General features: G+C 42.8%; 1 protein-coding gene across 1 annotated transcript in view; it reads right to left on the bottom strand.

Moving 5' to 3' along the window:
* The window catches only part of lamb4 (laminin, beta 4), a 69,193-nt gene extending 49,996 nt beyond the window's left edge, over nt 1–19,197 (bottom strand). The window contains exons 1-3 of the mRNA XM_055009098.1: nt 19,174–19,197; nt 5,463–5,585; nt 3,964–4,598 (exon numbers count right to left, since the gene is read on the bottom strand). Coding sequence (XP_054865073.1) covers nt 3,964–4,598; nt 5,463–5,484 — 657 coding nt within the window. The 5' untranslated portion in view covers nt 5,485–5,585; nt 19,174–19,197. The remainder of the gene's footprint in view (nt 1–3,963; nt 4,599–5,462; nt 5,586–19,173) is intronic.
* Between the last annotated feature and the right edge of the window lie 427 nt (nt 19,198–19,624).

Here is a 19,624-nt window from a genome sequence, read left to right as displayed (position 1 = left end):
GCTTTAACAAAGCGTTTTGAAATGCAGCATTTCTGAGACACTAAAGTAGAGTAGAGAGAAAAAAAACAGAAAAATGCAGCAGTGAGGTGGAGAAGAGTGGAAATGATCCTGAGGGTGGAGAGAACGAAGGATAATGAAGTGACAGATCAGGACATGTTTCAGTATGAAAGGCAGGAGTCGAGCCAGAAATACATCAGACAGACAGAAAAGATAAGTTCAGCAGCAGTTTGTACTTATATTCACTATTATGCTTCACTATTACACTCATAGTCACTATTATACTTCACTATTATACTCATATTCACTATTATACTTCACTATTATACTTCAACATGTTATCACGCGCGTGCGCACACACACACACACACACACACACACACACACACACACACACACACACACACACACACACACACACACACACACACACACACACACACACACACACACACACACACACACACACACACACACACACACAGGTCCTCTCCATACTGGTTCAGTTCAATTCAGTTTTATTTATATAGCGCCAATTACAGGTCAAATTGTCTCCAGATGCTTTCCAGAACCCATATGAACCCCAGAGCAGCCCTAAGGAGACAGTGGCAAGAGAAATGCCCTTTAACAGGGTTAGGGTTTGGGTTAGCTTAGCATCAGACCAAGAGGTAGAGAGCAGAACTTCCAAAGATCAGATAAACGTTAAATTAATCGGTGCTGGCCGGGCCGGTCGGGTTCGTGTGGGCTCACCTTGGCCTCTTGCCTCCGGGCTCTGGGGGCCCTCTGCATCAGTACCGGTGGTCTTACTACCTGTCTCCCCCGCTGCTCTCTCCTCATGGGCCGGATCCACACCAGACTACCTCTTACTGTGCACTTCACACACTCCACACGTCACTGTATATAGTTAGTCTTAGGCACATATAGGGACACAACAGCTAGGGCCCCGAGAGCAGGTGGGGGCAGGAGTGATGGGCTCTGTGGTGGGGCGGATGGCAGGGCTCTACGGCCTTGTCTCTTCCCCATCACCCTCTTGCTTGCCTCCCCTGCTCTCTAATTTCTTTTTAATGCACCACACACACTCACACCTTGGGGGTAGGTCTGGGACGGCTCGGGGAACTTGGGCCAGGGTAGGCTGCAGAGTAGCCATCCTCTGTGGTCCTCTGGCCCGCCCCCTGGACGCCTCGCCCAGCCTCCCCACTTTTAATGCACCACATGACACTCAGGGTTACACTATCACGGTGCAGGGATAATGTCTCCAGTCTGGGATCGGGAGACATATTAACAGGGAGTAATGGGGGGATCTCACTAATATGGCCTCACTGGTGGGACCCGGCCCCCTTATAGCTATGGGGTGGCGGGGGTGGACCATCATCCGTGTTGCTGTGGCTGGGGGGTCCCCGGGACCTGGGGGCTGTGGTCGGGGGGGGGTTCTCCTGCGTGCCCGACGGGTCCGGGCAGGTGCGATGGCTCTTGGTGGGCTGCGGGGGCTGGATTGGCCGTCCTGGTGGGCGCTGTGGCTGTACTGCGGACTGATGGCATGTGGTGGCTCTGTCCTGGTGGGTTGTCAGGGCGCATTGCGGGGAGTGGGGGCCCTGGGTGTACTGCGCTCACCTGGGGCCTGGTGCGGGGGGTATGCGGGGTGCCTCCCTGTTGGCGTCGCCGGGCCCCACCACACTGTCCATTTTTACCCTCTGGACTCACATCGGGTCCCGGCTCCGATTTCCTCTGGCCGGCTCCCGGTGGTGGCCTGCCTTGTGATGGGCTGGTTGCCATCCCTTCGGTGGGCCGCTCGGCCCCTGTGTCTGGCTTCCTGGCTGTGTGGGGCCGTTGGCCCCCTCGGGGGGGGGAGGGGGGTGGGGGTGGGCGGGTCGGGTGGTGGGGTGGGGGGTTTGGTGGGGACTGGGGTGGGCGGGGTTAGGGTTTGGGTGGCAGGTGGGTCCTCGTGCCCCGGGCCACCTGGGTCGGTCTGGGCGCGCAGGGGGTGTCAGTAGCTGCTCCCTCTTGTTCTCCGGGTTCGCGTCGTTCACGGTGGCCCCGGTGGCTCTCTGGGGGTGCCGCCCTGTGGCTCCTACGGCCCGGGGGGAGGGATGCCCTGTTGACTTGGCCCTGCCTTGCCGTGACTGCTGTTCTGGGCTTCGGGGTTCTTCACACTTGCATGTTTGATCAGGTCTTGCCAGCTACTGCCGAGTCCCATTTCAGCGATTGATGGGTCCCGCCATAATGTGCTGAGAATTTCTCCAGTCTCTACCCTAAACTCATTCTCTCTCGCACTAGTATCCTTTTCTGGCCTATTCTATTCTATTCTATACTATCAAGACACCCACAATTATGGTGCTCAGTACCATTTGTTCATTTATTATTGAATCTCTTTTTCTTTTGTGTCGGTTTGGTTTTCTTTTCTTTTTTCAAATTTTTATTTATTTTTTTTTTTATTGATGGGCAGTTAGTAGTTGGGCATAACACACCACCTTACAATCTTTAATTGCAATAGCAACGCCTGTTATTTTCTATCCCTGTTCATCCTGTTCATCCTGTCCAGTCTTTGTTTCCCCCACACATCACTGAGGTGTAGCACTGCCCTCCCTGGCTCATAATAGGGAATTCTAATAAAGAATATCTGCTTAACTTTCAGGGAGGGCCGGTGATGGTCACACACATGCACTAAATATTAAAATATTTGGCTGCAAGACTAAAATATGCATCAATCTCATATAATGTTGACTCCCCTTTTGTGGAGTTAAACAATGAGAACAAATGCAGACAAAAAAAAAAAAAAGATAAACGTTAAAAACACTGGAGTAAAGTTGATAAAATGCTGCTTTTGTGACATAACATCTGAGTAATATAGACAGATGGGAGGGTGTAGTGTGTCTTTGTGGTTGTTTAGTCTGTCATGGTGGTTTTGTGTCTCTTTGCACCTCTTTGTTGTTGTTTTGTGTCTCTTTGTGGTTGTTTTGTGTCTCTTTGTGGTTGTTTTGTGTCTCTGTAGTTGATAGGTGTCCTTTTGTGGTTGTTTGTTTTTTGTGGTGGTTTTGTCAATTCAATTCAATTCAATTTTATTTATATAGCACCAATTACAGTCAAATTGTCTCCAGACACTTTCCAGAACCCATATGAACCCCCAGAGCAGCCCTAAGGAGACAGTGGCAAGAGAAACACCCTTTAACAGGAAGAAACCTGGAGGAGAACCTGGCTCTTTATGTGAGGGAACCCATCTGCTGCTGGAAGGAGGGTTGAGAGGAACGGAAGAGGTAGAGGGATAGAGGTAGAGGTGGAGGGGTAGAGGTAAAGGGGTAGAGGGGTAGAGGTAGAGGGGTAGAGGTAGAGGGATAGAGGTAGAGAGGTAGAGGGGTAGAGGGGTAGAGGTAGAGAGGTAGAGGGGTAGAGGGGTAGAGGTAGAGGGGTAGAGGTAGAGGGGTAGAGGTAGAGGGATAGAGGTAGAGAGGTAGAGGGGTAGAGGGGTAGAGGTAGAGAGGTAGAGGGGTAGAGGGGTAGAGGTAGAGGGGTAGAGGTAGAGGGGTAGAGGGGTAGAGGTAGAGGGGTAGAGGTAGAGAGGGAGGGATGGGAGAAGAGGGGGGTGGGGAACAAGGAACATATAACACACAGTTGGATACATGTGTGATCATATAGATCATACATACAAAGTAGAAGCTAACATTGAAATTGATTCATAGTTTACTGTTATGTACGGCTCTGGCATAAATACACTACATATATAGCTGGTAGTAAAATTCAAATAGTAAGTAGATGAGCATATCCAGTATAGTGAGGGTGATGCAGAGTCGACTGGTGGAAATGGGCAGCTGGAAGCAGTGGGCTGGAGGAAGGTCCACTGGTATAACTCATACTCTTATTCCTACAGGTACTACCCATCTTGCTTATGTTTCTACCACCCTTTAAAGGTATTGCATACTAGTACTACATACTAGTACTATACACTCATGTTGTTTCTGTTCGATGTCTTACCTGTAGGTATCCGATGATGCAGTAGTTCTGAGGTCCATCCAGACCGCAGGTGGATGAGACCGACAGCTGTGCTGCTCGACCCACCATGAGGTCACCCAGCTGTGGGTTACAGGAGCCCCCGGGGCACTGGTCCTGGAGGTCCCATTGGTCTTGGAAGTCCTGGAGGTCTTGGAGATTCCGGGGGTCCTGGAGATCCTGTGGGTCCTGGAAGTCCTGTGGGTTCCGAGGGTCCTGAAAGTCCTGGCGTTTCAAGGGATCCTGAAAGTCCTGAAGGTCCCGTGGGTCTTGGAAGTCCTGGAGGTCTTGGAGATTCCGGGGGTCCTGGAGGTCCTCGGGGTCCTGGAAGTCCTGCTGGTTCTGTGGGTCCTGAAAGTCCTGCTGGTTCTGTGGGTCCTGGAAGTCCTGCAGGTTCTGTGGGTCCTGGAAGTCCTTCAGGTTCAGGGGATCCTTGAATTCCTGGAGATCTTGGCGATCCCACTTGTACTGGGGGCCCTGGAAGTCCCGAGGGTCCTGGAGGTTCTTGAGGTCCTGGAAGTCCCAGGAATCATGGTGGTCCTGGAGGTCCTGCAGGTCCTTAGGACCCTGGAAGTCCTGGAAGTCCTGGGAATCCTGGGGTTGACCTGCTGGAAGAAGAGCTGCAGAGAGACAAAGATCTGTGAGGCTGATCCGTAGCTAGTTAGAATGTAGACATCGTTTTAGGGTGAGGGCGAACCGTTTTTTATCCATCCACACACCAAAGTGCTACCAGGAACAGCTTCAGGTTCAGGGTCTTTCCTAAGAACATTTTGGTGGGAATCGAACCACCAACCTTGTGGATGATCTGCTAACCCTAACCCCTGAGCCACATCTGGAGAAATGAGCCAGATGTAGCTTCCCTCCATCTGCTACTGCTTCTTTAACCTGTCCTGTAGTGTTGATCGGTTTGTTTCCTCATTCCAGAAGCTGTTTAATAACTAATAGCTGCTGAACTGAATCTGACGAATGCTGTTCCATTAGAATCACTGACTCTATGACATAAAAATATCTGCACTTTTATATTTCATTCATTGAAAACATGAAGGAGCTCCAATGAACAACAATATAAAAACATATTTTGTTCTGAAGCTGATGAAAGATGCTCTAACAGCCAGGGAACAAGAAAGTTCATGTCCCCTTCAAGAGTCCAACAGAGAGAATCAGAAGTTTATATTTTTCTTTACATTTCCACAGAAAGAACAATGAAGGACTCAATTAAAGATTCTAAACCCGCCAGAAACAAGGAACAGCAAGTGAAAAAAAAAATCCTACCTCACACAACAGGTGGTCACATGTCTGAGAAGCTTCAACTGCTCACAGCCTCTACCTGACCAGGAGCTTCACCTGCTGGAGGCGCTAAAGGTTACCCTCCTTCTTCATGTCCAGATTTCTGCTATTCCCTGATCTTATCCCAACTCTCTTCATTTCTGCCTCCCTCTCAGAAGAAATGTGTGAATAAAAGACAGCAGATCAACAGAACTCACCAAGAAAGAAGATGATGATCATTTTGTGTTGCCAGATTTTCCTGGTGGACCCTGGTGGTCTCTGGAGGACTTAATCCTTGGACTCCCTCTGAACTGCTGTAGTTGGGGCGTTCTCAGTGGGTTCTGTGAATAAACAGGATTATTATTTGTGTTTTCAGGTTTTCTGCTCAGATGTTTCACTTCATCACTGGAAATATTTCTGTGGTATTCTTTTATGAAACATTGGATTTGCTGCTTTTTAATCTTTATCCTTCTTTCAGTGTTTTATGTTTTGCAGCAGAGTAGAATGCCTCATATGTGAAACCTCCTGGGATACCAGAGGAGCTGTAATATACGGAGACAGCTGATCTGAGGTCAGATCTTCCCATTAAACATCACCACAACAACACTGAGAAGAACCACTTGAATGTGTGTTCAGACAGCTTCAGGAATCCTCAGACAAACTGTAGTCTGTAAGGAATTAAATAATTTCCTCCTGAATGAATAAAATAGATCTTGTCTTTAATGACTCAGTGAACAACAGCTAACCAGTTCTACAGGAGAGAACATGATCACAGGCTGAGAACACGTTTCACTGGATGATGATGATGATGATGATGATGGTGATGATGATGATGGTGATGATGATGGTGAAGATGATGATGGTGATGATGGTGATGATGATGATGGTGATGATGATGATTGGGTTAACTGTAGGAGAATATTTTCTTCTGGAGATTTATGGACACGTTGCTGGTGTCACCATGAAATGACAGAAACTCAGTTTGATTTCCTTCTAGTGTTTGTAGTACTTTTAGTATTTGTAGTACTTCTAGTAAATGTGTTTGGAAACCTAAATATCTGCTGTCTACTGAGGTTTTCCTGGTTAAATAAAAACAGACACTGGGTTCTTGTTTCAGAAGGAATCCAGCTGTGGATTCCTGTTTGCTGCCCCGCGGATGAAGGTTTCCATGCAGCAGTAAACTGTGACCCTGAAGGGACTGATGAACTTTAAGAGGAATGCTGGTGGGATTTACTCAACTTCAATGTGTTTCAACACAAACTCCAAGAACAAAATGTTCTTAAACCTCCATTTCAAACAATATCCAAAGCTTTGCAGAGTTAATAACAGGCTTCACTGTTTTATTGCAGCGCTGCTTTATGGAAACAAATCACATTCCAAACTGCTGCTGATTCCAAGAAAACTTCATCTCCCTCCTTAAAACAACAGAAGAAACTGATCCAATAGAAACACAGAAAGATTTAAGGAGAAGTGCTGGTGTCTTCATCTGCTGTCTGTTTGTACTTTTAGACTTTTATCTATTATTTGTACTGAGATGTACGCAAACTACTGCTGATTTTCTCTGTCTCCCTGATGACTGAATATGACGACTTCTAAACATCTCACAAGTTAATAAAACACTGACAGCAGAGATTAATTTCTCTATTTGCTGTCTGAGTGACTGTATTCAACAGGTAGAACATCCTTTATTGGAAGACATGAGAGAAGATGAAGCTGTTTGTCTCTTTGATTTCCTGCACCTTCCTAATATTAAACAACTTTAAGAACTTTATGAATATAGCATGTATTCCTCCTATCAATCTGAACACGTCACCGTGGTAGCATGTTGGATTCATCTGTTTTTAGCAGGCAGACAAAGCCTGTAAACACCTTTTCTCTTTGTTGAAGATCGAATTCTTCCATGTGTCTTATTTCCACATGTTCCCTCCTCTGCTCAAAGCCATTTTTGGTCTGACACCACACCTACTGACTCTACATGTATGAAATAGATACCGTGAGATCATGTTATTACCAAGCAGCGTTCTCTAAACCTCTAAGGAGAAGGAAGAACAAGCATTTTATGTGAGAATAAATGTATCCAGAGGCAGTGAAAACCAGAACATCTCCACCATCAGATTCACAGCTGCTCTGAGCTTCTCCTGGAAAGCTGCCAGATGTTCCTGAGAACAAACCATTAGAACAGATTCATCTGAGATCATTGTTCCTAAAGGACTCCCTCTGATGTTCTTTGAGGACAGGTCAGATTGGTTCTACTGTTCTTTGAGGACAGGTCAGATTGGTTCTAATGTTCTTTGAGAACAGGTCGGATTGGTTCTAGTGCTCTTTGAGGACAGGCCAGAGTGGTTCTACTGTTCTTTGAGGACAGGTCGGATTGGTTCTCATGTTCTTTGAGGACAGGTCAGATTGGTTCTAGTGCTCTTTGAGGACAGGTCGGATTGGTTCTAATGTTCTTTGAGGACAGGTCAGACTGGTGTTTTCATCTCGAACTTATCAACAGCTGCAGAGAAAAACTGCAGATCCTGGAATGGAACTTGAGGTTCTTGGAGACTTTCTTTTTGCTGTCAGGCCGAATTTGCTGCTAGTCTAGAACAAAGTACGATTTATTTCTTCTTTCATCCGTTGCCACACTGCAAACACCCCCAATAATTTCTCCATATGCTCCTCTTTAGACCTTTTCAGGAAAAACAACAGAGAACAGAGCCACGGTCTGAAAGGTTCAGATGAGACAGATTCCACCTGACCTTCCCTCAGGAGGTTCTAATTACTGGAACCTAATCTGGAACTTGGATTCTAAAGTGAACAACCAGAACATGTGAAAAACATAGCGCTGTACTTAAAATTTCCATGTGACTGATCTGTTTGCTTCCAATCTTCTTTGCTCCTGCAGAAAAGGTCACCATCAAACAGTTCAGTGGAGAATACTGGAACCTCATCATCAACCACTGGAAAGTCATCAACTACCACTGGAACCTTATCATCAACCACTGGAACTTTATTAACAATGACTGGAACCTTATTAACAACCACTGGATCCTCATCTCTACCACTGGAACGTCATCATCAACGACTGGAACCTTGCCAACTTAAACTGGAACCTCATTATCAAGCACTGCAACCTCAACATAAACCACTGGAACCTTATTAACAACCACTGGAACCTTGTCATCAACCATTGGAACCTCATCTCTACAACTGGAACTTCATCTCTACCACCGGAACCTCATCATCAACCACTGGAACTTTATTAATAACCATGGGAACCTCATCATCAACCACTGGAGACTTATTAACAAAGATTGGAACCTCATGTCTACCACTGGAACCTCATCATCAACTACTGGAACCTTATTAACAAACACTGGAACCTCATCATCAATCACTGGAACCTCATCATCAACCATTGTAACCTCATCATTAACCACTGGAACCTCCTCAACAACCACAGGAACCGCATCATCAACCACTGGAACCTCATTAACAACCACTAAAACCTCATCATTAACCACTTAAACCTTCTTAACAACCACTGGAACCTCATTAACAACCACTGGAACCTTATCATCAACCACTGGAACCTTATTAACAACCACTGGAACCTCATCATCAACCACTGGAACCTTATTAAATACTGGAACCTCATCATGAATCACTGGAACCTCATCATCAACCACCAGAATCTTATTAACAACCACTGGAACCTCATCATCAACCACTGGAACCTTATTAACAACCACTAAAACCTCATCATTAACCACTTAAACCTTCTTAACAACCACTGGAACCTCATTAACAACCACTGGAACCTTATCATCAACCACTGGAACCTTATTAACAACCACTGGAACCTCATCATCAACCACTGGAACCTTATTAAATACTGGAACCTCATCATGAATCACTGGAACCTCATCATCAACAACCAGAATCTTATTAACAACCACTGGAACCTCATCATCAACCACTGGAACCTTATTAACAACCACTGGAACCTTATCATTAACCAGTGGAACCTCATAAACCACTAGAACTGCATCATCAACCACTTGAAATTCATTAACAACCAGTAGAACCTCATCATCAACCACCTGAACGTCATTAACAATCACTAGAACCTCACCATCGACCATTGGAACCTTCTTAACAACTACTAGAGTCTTATTAACAACTACTGGAGCCTTAGTAACAATCACTGGAACCTCATCATCAACGACTGGAAACTTATCATCAACCACGAACCTTATTATCAAACACTGGAACCTCATCATCAATCACTGGAACCTCATCATCAACCACTGGAACCTCATCATCAGCCACCAGAATCTTATTAACAACCACTGGAACCTTATCATTAACCAGTGGAACCTCATAAACCACTAGAACTGCATCATCAACCACTTGAAATTCATTAACAACCAGTAGAACCTCATCATCAACCACCTGAACGTCATTAACAATCACTAGAACCTCACCATCGACCATTGGAACCTTCTTAACAACTACTAGAGTCTTATTAACAACTACTGGAGCCTTAGTAACAATCACTGGAACCTCATCATCAACGACTGGAAACTTATCATCAACCACGAACCTTATTATCAAACACTGGAACCTCATCATCAATCACTGGAACCTCATCATCAACCACTGGAACCTCATCATCAACCACTGGAACCTCATCATCAAACACTGAAACCGCATCATCAACCACAGGAACCTCATTAAGAACCACTGGAACCGCATCATCAACCACAGGAACCTCATTAAGAACCACTGGAGCCTCATCATCAACCACTGGAACCTTCTTAACAACCACTAGAGTCTTATCATGAACCACTGGAACCTTATTAACAACCAATGGAACCTCATCATCAACCATTGGAACCTTATTAAACACTGGAACCTCATCATGAGCCAGTGGAACCTCATCATGAACCACTGGAACCTTATTATCAACCACTGGAACCTCATCATCAACCACTGGAACCTTATTAACAACCACTGGAGCCTCATCATCAACCACTGGAACCTTATTAACAACCACTGGAACCTCATCATCAACCACTTTAACCTGATAAACAACCACTGGAACCTTATCATTAACCAAGGGAACCTCATAAACCACTGGAACCGCGTCACCAACCACTTGAAACTCATTAACAACCACTAGAACCGCATCATCAGGGGGGATCAATATGGCGGCGTAGGGATAAGTCACGTCCGGGAGTGCTGGTAAAACAATCTGCTGATATTTTCATTTAACCCTACTAAAAGTCAAGCCTCCATTCAACTAGCGATTGACTTTCCTAAGATGAGCATTAACACCTATTTCTTAAGACAAGAGGCTCGGCCAAAGAAGAGAAATACGGACGCACCTGAAGAACAAGCTAGCATGGCCGCAGAAGACGCTAATGCAGCTAACGCTGTTAATGCCACGGCTAACATGGATCATGGGACAGAGGCTGGCATCCGAGCAGCTTTACGTGAAGCGGTGCATGAGATGACAACTAATGTCACGAAAGCAATGGATGAAAAGTTTGCACCTATTTTAGAGCTGTTGAAAAAAACACGGCGATACATTGGAGAGCCATGAGAAGAGGCTGGATGAGGCCGAACAGAGAATTGGAGCCGTAGAAGATGCAGTGGACCCGGTCAAAGCCAAGGCTGAGACTCTGGAAAAGACTGTGGACTTTTTGGTCGAGTGTATTGATGATTTAGAGAACCGTGGGCGGAGGATGAATATCCTAATACTGAATCTTCCCGAGGGCGCTGAAGGGACTAACCCAACGCGCTTTTTCGAGTGCTGGCTGCCCGAAACGCTGCACATTGAAGGGAAAGGCGGACGGATAAAGCTGGAGAGGGGTCACCGCTCGCTTGCTCCAAAGCCCCCATCCACGCAAAGACCAAGACCTGTGGTGGTGCGTTTTCACAACTACCAAGACAAACAACGTGTGATGAATGCATCCTGGGAATTAGCAAGACAGAATCAGACCGTGAAACATGGAGGTTCTACGGTTATATTTTTCCAGGATTTTTCCGCCGCCGTCGTTCGTAAGAGAAAAGGATATGATGCAGTGAAGAAACGGCTCCGATCACTCGATGCAGAATACAGGCTAATCTACCCCGCAAAGCCGAAAGTAACATGCCACGGATCTACCAGAGTGTTTAATAACCCCACCGAGGCAGAAGATTACATTAACGCGATGGATGGGGCTGCTTCAGCTTCCAATGAGTAACATTTGGGCTATACTAAAGACCATCTCTGACTGTCATCTTTCAGTAAGTACTCTAACTGATGTGAACTGTGACAAGAATGGAGCATTTAATTTACAATGACTGTGTAGGGAGAGAGAAACACTGCCTCCCTGCATCCCGGACTGATGTGTCTTGTTGCCGCTAGAAATCCCACTCGCTCGATCTCCTCTGTGCTTAGGAGGACAGTGTTGCGATCTATGGTTGAGTTTGGCAGCGTGCGCCTTAAGCGCATCGTTCTCTGTTCTTTCTGTTCATTTTGTGTTCTTGTTGGCCCTATGTTCATCACTGTGATATCTCTTACTCTGAGAATTGACATATGCTCTGCTAATTCATATCTTAATTATTTTTATGACGGGACTCAAATTGTGTACTTGGAATGTTAAGGGAATACACACCCCTGTAAAACGTAGGAAAGTTTTAAACTACCTCAAAAAGGAGAACGTACAAATAGCTTTACTGCAAGAAACCCATTTAAATGACAGTGAACATTTAAAACTACAGCATGGAGGGTTTCACCAAGTTTACTTTTCATCTTTTACTTCAAGGAGCCGTGGAGTGGTTATTCTTATACAGAAAAATATTCCTTTAAAGATTTTGGACTGCATAAAGGATGCATCAGGCTGCTATGTTATTTTAAAAGGGATTATTTCAGGAGAAGAAATCACCATACTAAATATTTACAACCCACCTGGCCATCCAACGCATCTTTTGATCTGTGTCCTCTCAAGGATTATCGATCTTGGCACTAAACACACCATCATTGGAGGTGATCTTAATTGTCATCTTAATCCTATTTTAGACAAATCTCCACCGGGAAAACTTTTACATTCCTCTCATGCCAAGTGTGTGAATGCATTTTGTGAAGACATGGATTATATAGATGTGTGGAGAGCGCAACATCTCACTGATAAAGAATACACTTTTTTCTCTAATGTTTCGCAGTCATCTACAAGAATTGACTATTTTTTGCTCCCTAAAAACTTACTGAATTTGGCTACCAGTAGTTCAATAGGTCCAATCGTTATTTCTGATCATGCAGCAGTATTTTTAGAATACAATCCATCACACACAATAACTCAAACTAGATACTGGAAATTCAACCCCCTTGTATTAAGAGATCAGGCGTTTGTTTCCTATTTTATAGACGAATTTAAGTTCTTTGCCACTAACACTGCCTCCACTGATGATGTGTCACTATTGTGGGAGACCTCAAAAGCCTTTTCTCGTGGAATTATTATATCATACACATCTACAAAAAGGCGATGACAGGCTGAACAGAGAAAAATACTGGAAACTAAATTGAAACGAGCCGAGAGAGAATATGGTAAACGTCCGTCTACACAGAAAATTAAGGAGCTATCTGCACTTCGAAGTGCCTTAGATTCGCTTCTAACTAGGGAAGCAGAAAACCAAATCAGATTCGCGAGGCAGAAATTGTATGAATGTGGCAACAAAGCCGGGAAATATCTGGCATACTTAATTAAGAAAAAGGCGGACTCTCAAACTATTGGTTCAATTTTGGATGACCAAGGCAAACAATTTTTTGATACCTTGAATATAAACAATGCCTTTAAAAGCTTTTACGAAAATGTATATTAATCTGAACAACAACCAGATTTGTTTAATAATATGGATGCTTTTTTCTCAACCCTCAATCTCCCTCATTTGTCAGATAAGCAGAAGGCCACCCTTGATGCCCCTATATCAAAAAAAGAGGTACTTGATGCGATTAAAGGGTTGCAATCTGGTAAGTCCCCTGGCCCTGATGGACTTAGTGTGGAATTTTATAAAGAATTTCATGACGTATTAATTGATCCTTTGCTAAACATGTTTAATGACTCCCTTGCTAAAGGCACTTTACCACGGTCCTTAAGAGAAGCAAACATTTCGTTAATTTTAAAGAAGGACAAGACTCCTGAAGATTGCGTATCATATAGACCTATTTCATTACTAAATGTAGATCAGAAAATTTTATCCAAAGTGTTAGCAATGCGGTTGGAAAAATTATTACTTATATTAATCAATGAAGACCAAACCGGATTTATTAAGGGTCGAAATTCTTATAATAACATGCGTCGCTTACTTAACATAATCCAATATTTCCAACATCACTCTAAAAGCGGTCTGGTGCTTTCCTTAGACGCGGAGAAAGCATTTGACCGCATAGAGTGGTCATACCTGTTTAGCACGCTAGATAAGTTTGGCCTTGGAGTAATCTTTACAAATTGGGTCAAAATCCTCTACAAAAACCCTCTCTCGGCAGTGCTTACAAATGGATTACGTTCTCCCTGTTTCACTATTTTCAGATGAACAAGGCAGGGTTGTCCCCTGTCGCCGTTGCTGTTTGCTCTTGCAATCGAGCCTTTGGCCGAGGCCATTAGGGTAAACAATAAGATAAGAGTACTTAAAATTTTGGATAAGGAACATAAAATTACACTCTATGCTGACGATGTCTTAATTATTGTGACTGACCCTGAGACGTCCATTCCATGCCTAATTGAAACAATCAATGTTTTCAGCAGCTTTTCAGGCTACAAAATAAATTTTACCAAATCTGAGGCTATGCAACTGGGCCTCTCGAAGCAAGTGCCTACGAGATCACTCCCTTTGAAACGGTCTCCCGAGGGTTTCAGTTATTTGGGAATCTGTATAACACCTACATTTGAACAAATGTATAAAGCAAATTTCCCTCCCCTATTTGACCGCATTCGGCTTGATCTTGAGAGATGGAACACTCTTCCTATTTCTTGGATGGGCTGAGTTGCATTACTAAAAATGAACGTTCTTCCTAGATTACTATACCCATTACAAATGGTTCCTGTTATGCTATCTCACAAAGTAACTAAGCTATTAAATAGTTGGTTTAGTTCTTTCATATGGTCCAAAAGAAAGGCACGCCTAAAGATAGCTATGCTATGTCTGCCTGTATCAGAAGGAGGTCTAAATCTTCCAGATATTAAAAACTATCAACTTTGCATACATTTGCGTATTATAGCAGATTGGGTGCACAACAGACCCACATCACTTTGGGTGGATATTGAAAGCTCGATGTCTGAATGTCCATTACCTACCTTGCTGTTTCTTCAAAAAATTAGATCTCTAAAACTCTCATGCTCCAACCCTATTACCCTTACTACAGCTATGGCATGGTGTACTTTAAGGAAACTTGAAGGAAGGTTAAATGTGACTTCTGTGTTTACGCCAATATGGCATAATCCAGAGTTTATACCTGGTGTGAAAGATATTAGATTTCATAATTGGGCACAACAGGGCTTATCTAAACTACAGGACTTGTTGGAGGGACGTACTGTGATGTCTTTTACTCAGTTAACTGAAAAATATAATATCCCAAGGAGAGATTTTTATCAGTATTTAATAGTGAGGGATTTTATTAGGAGGGACACTGCAAACTTGGTACTTCAGGACATATCGGATATTGAGAGACAAATTTTTATATACAAATGTGTTTGCTCAATTAAAACATTCTATAACATCCTAAAAGGTTATTGTTTAGTTGACACTTTGCACTTGAAAGAATTGTGGGAAAAGGAACTTAACTGCGAAATTGCTGAAAATGACTAGAAAAATGTCTGGAGTAATGTGAAAACATTATATGTTTGTAACAGAGTCAAAGCGACTCAGCTCATAATTCTTCATCGAGCCCACATTTCTCCTTACAGACGCCACAAATTTAGGCCTGACTCCTCCCCAGTGTGCTTGAAGTGTAAAGTTGAGACAGGTACCCTCACACACTGCTTCTAGTCCTGCTCAAAAGTACAACATTTCTGGCATATGATTGGATTGGAAATGGATAAAATATTTACAGCTGATTTGACATGTAACCCTACGTTTCTTTTGCTTGGGTTAATTGACCCTGTTATCACCAACAAATATCATAAGAAACTGTATCAAATGCTTACTTTCTGTGCTAGAAAATGCTTGCTTGTCAATTGGATATCGGACCGTATTCCTTCTAAGATACAATGGCAGAAGACTGTTCTCAGCTATATCTCGCTTGACTATCTGACATGTCGATTACACCACAAAGATGATGCTTTTTTGAAGACTTGGGAACTTTATCTAACTTATTCGGGACTTGAAGTCTCAACTATTATTAAAAGAGCATTTGTGTTTTGAAATGGCAAATGTTTGTCATTTGTCATTTTAAATTATTCTTACTAATTTATGTTTACTATATATATATATGTATATATATATATATATATATATATATATATATATATATATATATATATATATATATATATATATATATATATATATATATATATATATATAACAAAGAAAACAATAAACATACTTGGGAAAAGAACCACATCGTCAACCACCTGAACCTCATTAACAATCACTACAACCTCATCATCAACCATTGGAACCTTCTTAACAACTACTGGAACCTTATTAACAATCACTGGAACCTCATCATCAACCACTGGAACTGCATCATCAACCACTGGAACCTCATCATCAACCAATGGAACCTCATCATCAACCACTGGAGCCTTGTGAACAACTACTGCAACCACATCATCAGCCCTTGAACCTCATCATCAACCACTTGAGCCTTATGAACAACCACTGCAACCACATCATCAGCCCTTGAACCTCATTAACAATCACTAGAACCTCATCATCAACCATTGGAACCTTCTTAACAACCACTAGACTTATATTGACAACTACTGGAGCCTTATTAACAATCACTGGAACCTCATCATCAACCACTGGAACCTCATCAACAACCACTGGAACATCCTCATCAACCACTGGAACATCTTCAACAACCACTGGAACCTCATCTCTACCACTGGAGCCTCATCATCAACCATTGGAACCATATTAACAACCACTGGAACCTCATCATTAACTACTGGAACCTTATTAACAACCACTCGAACTTCCTCAACAACCACTGAAATCACATCATCAACCACCTGAACCTCATTATAAACCACTTGAACCTCATCATAAACCACTGGAACCTTCTTAACAATCACTAGAGTCTTAATAACAACTACTGGAGCCTTATTAAGAATCACTGGAACCTCATCATCAACCACTGAAACCTTATCATCACCTAGTGGAACATCCTCAACAACCACTGGAACCTCATCATCAACCACTGAAACCTTATTAACAACCACTGGAACCTTATCATCAACCACTGGAACCTCATCTCTACCACTGGAACCTCACCATCAACCAGTGGAATCTTATTAACAAACACTGGAACCTCATCATCAACCACTGGAACTTCCTCAACAACCATTGGAACCTCATCATCAACTACTGGAACCTAATTAACAAACACTGGAACCTCATCATTAACCACTGGAACCTTCTTAACAACCACTAGAGTCTTATTAACAACAACGGGAGCCTTATTAATAATCACTGGAACCTCATCATCGACCACTGGAACCTTATCATCAACCACTGGAACATCCTAAACAACCACTGGAACCTTATTAACAACCACTAGAACCTCATTATCAACCACTGGAACCTCATCATCAACCACTTCAACCTTATTAACAAACACTGGAACCTCATCTTCAACACTGGAACCTTATTAACAACCACTGGAACCGCATCATCAACTACTGGAACCTTATTAACAAACACTGGAACCTCATCATCGACCACTGGAACCTAATCAACCACTGGAACCTCATCATCAACCACTGGAACCTTATTAACAACCACAGGAACTTCCTCAACAACCACTGGCACCGCATCATCAACCACTAGAACCTCATCATTAGCCATTGGAACCTTCTTAACAACCACTACAGTCTTATTAACAACTACAGGAGCCTTATTAACAATCACTGGAACCTCATCATCAACCACTGGAACCTTGTCATCAACCATTGGAACCTTATTAACAACCACTAGAACCTCATTATCAACCACTGGAACCTCATCATAAACCACTAGAACTTCATCATCAACCACTCAAACCTTCTTAACAACCACCGGAACCTTATTAACAACCACTGGAACCTCATCATCAACAATTAGAACTTCATCATCAACCACTAGAACCTCATCATTAACCACTGGCGCTTTAATAACAACCACTGGAACCTTCTTAACAACCACTAGAACCTTCTTAACAACCACTGGAACCTTATTAACCACTGAAACCTCGTCACAGAACATGACAAAGAGGCAGCCCGTGGCCTTGAAAGAATTGCTAGAACGTGGTGTCTGAAACATGTCTACTCTCTGCACTGTATCCAACCAGCTACCAGTTGTAATGGCATTTTGTGACTGAATTATTGTGGTGTGTGAATAATCAGGAGTTCTCATGTTCATGGTTCTCACCTGAACTGGTTTAAATAGAACACATTCCCGCAGTTGAAGTGGTGCTTATTTTTCAGTGTAAAGTGCAGTTAGAAGGTAGACATTAGACCAACGTGTGCAGATAAGCCAGTGACAGGCCATCTTTAACTGCATAGTTGAGGTTTTTCTACAATCAAAGCCTCCTTTTCAGGTTTGTGACGTCCTGCTATGAATGTTCTTCAGGGCTCAAATATCTCCTGACTATATAAAACTGTAAGACACTGATGGAGCATTTTCAGGACGTGGATATCTGCTCAAATCCAGATCCTCAGAGCAGCTTGTGTTTGACGTCCATCAGTTAAACTGATTCATTAAACAGCTCATGGTTTAAAGTTATCAGGACTAGATGAAGAGAACATCTGTGGTTCTGTCCTAAATAAATCTCCACTGATGCTTCGTGTTTCAGACTCTGTCAGATCCTGTCTTGTTTTTATCCTAACAGTGGCTGAAATGTTAATGGATATTTGCGCTCACAGCAAAATGTCACCAACAAAAGCAGTGGAGATTTATTCCATCATGAAGTTGACTGATGCTTTTAAAGCTGAATTAAGAGGTTTTATGAATTTATTTAATAGCTTCCAGTTGAAGGTGTGCTGCTATCAGGATTTCATTTATGTGTAGATTTATTTAAAAGCTTGACTGATGTGTTTTCTGTTGGCAGTAAAGACCAGCAGAAAAACTCTTCTATTGGTTTCACTGGTTTAATGCTGGGGCTGCAGTGAGATCAGTCTCTCACTATTTCATCTAAGTTCTGTTGTTACCTGCATGAATTCTTACTTTTGACTTCTTTTTTATGTACTTGGAGTTCTATAAATCAGTTAAGATCCATTTATTTCATCTCTAATCAGAAGTAATGCAGTTGAGTCTAATAATTTGATTGATCAGTAAAATTTTCTCAGCCTGTTTAGATGTTGTTTAAGAACTATTTTAAATGTTCTGCACAAAACATGATGGAAGCAGCATCATATCCTGAAGAAAATGACTTCTTTCAGCTGACAAAATGTCTTTTCATTTTCCTTCAGTGGTTTTAATGCAGTGAGCAGTGAAAGGAGGTGATAACACCTGAACACGGAACACCTGAACATGGAATCCCTGAACATGGAACAGCTTCACTGCATGCAGCTGAACGAGTGAAGAAACATAGAAACAACATGTTTAAACTAAACACAGAAATATCAGCTGATCATTTTAAATTTCCCTCAGGTTTAAATGTCGTTGGTGCAGAGCTGATCGGATCAGATCTGGTTTCCATCTCATCCAGGAACCTTTAGGAGGTCGATAAGAAAGAGAGAGGGAAGGTGGACATACCTGCTGCTGCTGCTGCCTCTGAAGGAATGAACACATGTGGGCAGGTAACAGCACACCTGAGACTAATGTAGCCTGAGGCTGAACGTGTCAGTGGGAGGGAGAAGATTACCCAGATCAAACTTCATTCAGAGTTCATAGTAGATCTCCTCAGCAGGTCTAATCTCCAGATAAATGCTCTCCAAATGCTGCAGCGTTATTCCAATAGAAAAACAACAAACTTCTAAAGTGTGAGGAGATCCGTCCTCGTTCATTCCATGTTTCTGGTGTGATTAGAGAAGAAATCTGTCATTTAACTAATAAATCTGTGTAAACTTACAGCACCAACATTAGAAATTTTATAGAGCATTAGAACAGACTTAAACAGTTTAAGCCCTTCAAATTAAAAGTTTTTCAGCTTTATATCTTTTTAAACTCCATTTTCTAAAGAAACTGTAAATGTTTTAGATTTTTA

The sequence above is a fragment of the Amphiprion ocellaris genome, chromosome 3 (assembly GCF_022539595.1).
Source record: "Amphiprion ocellaris isolate individual 3 ecotype Okinawa chromosome 3, ASM2253959v1, whole genome shotgun sequence".
NCBI classification, from domain to species: Eukaryota; Metazoa; Chordata; class Actinopteri; family Pomacentridae; genus Amphiprion; species Amphiprion ocellaris.
This window is presented reverse-complemented; position numbering and strand designations above follow the sequence as displayed.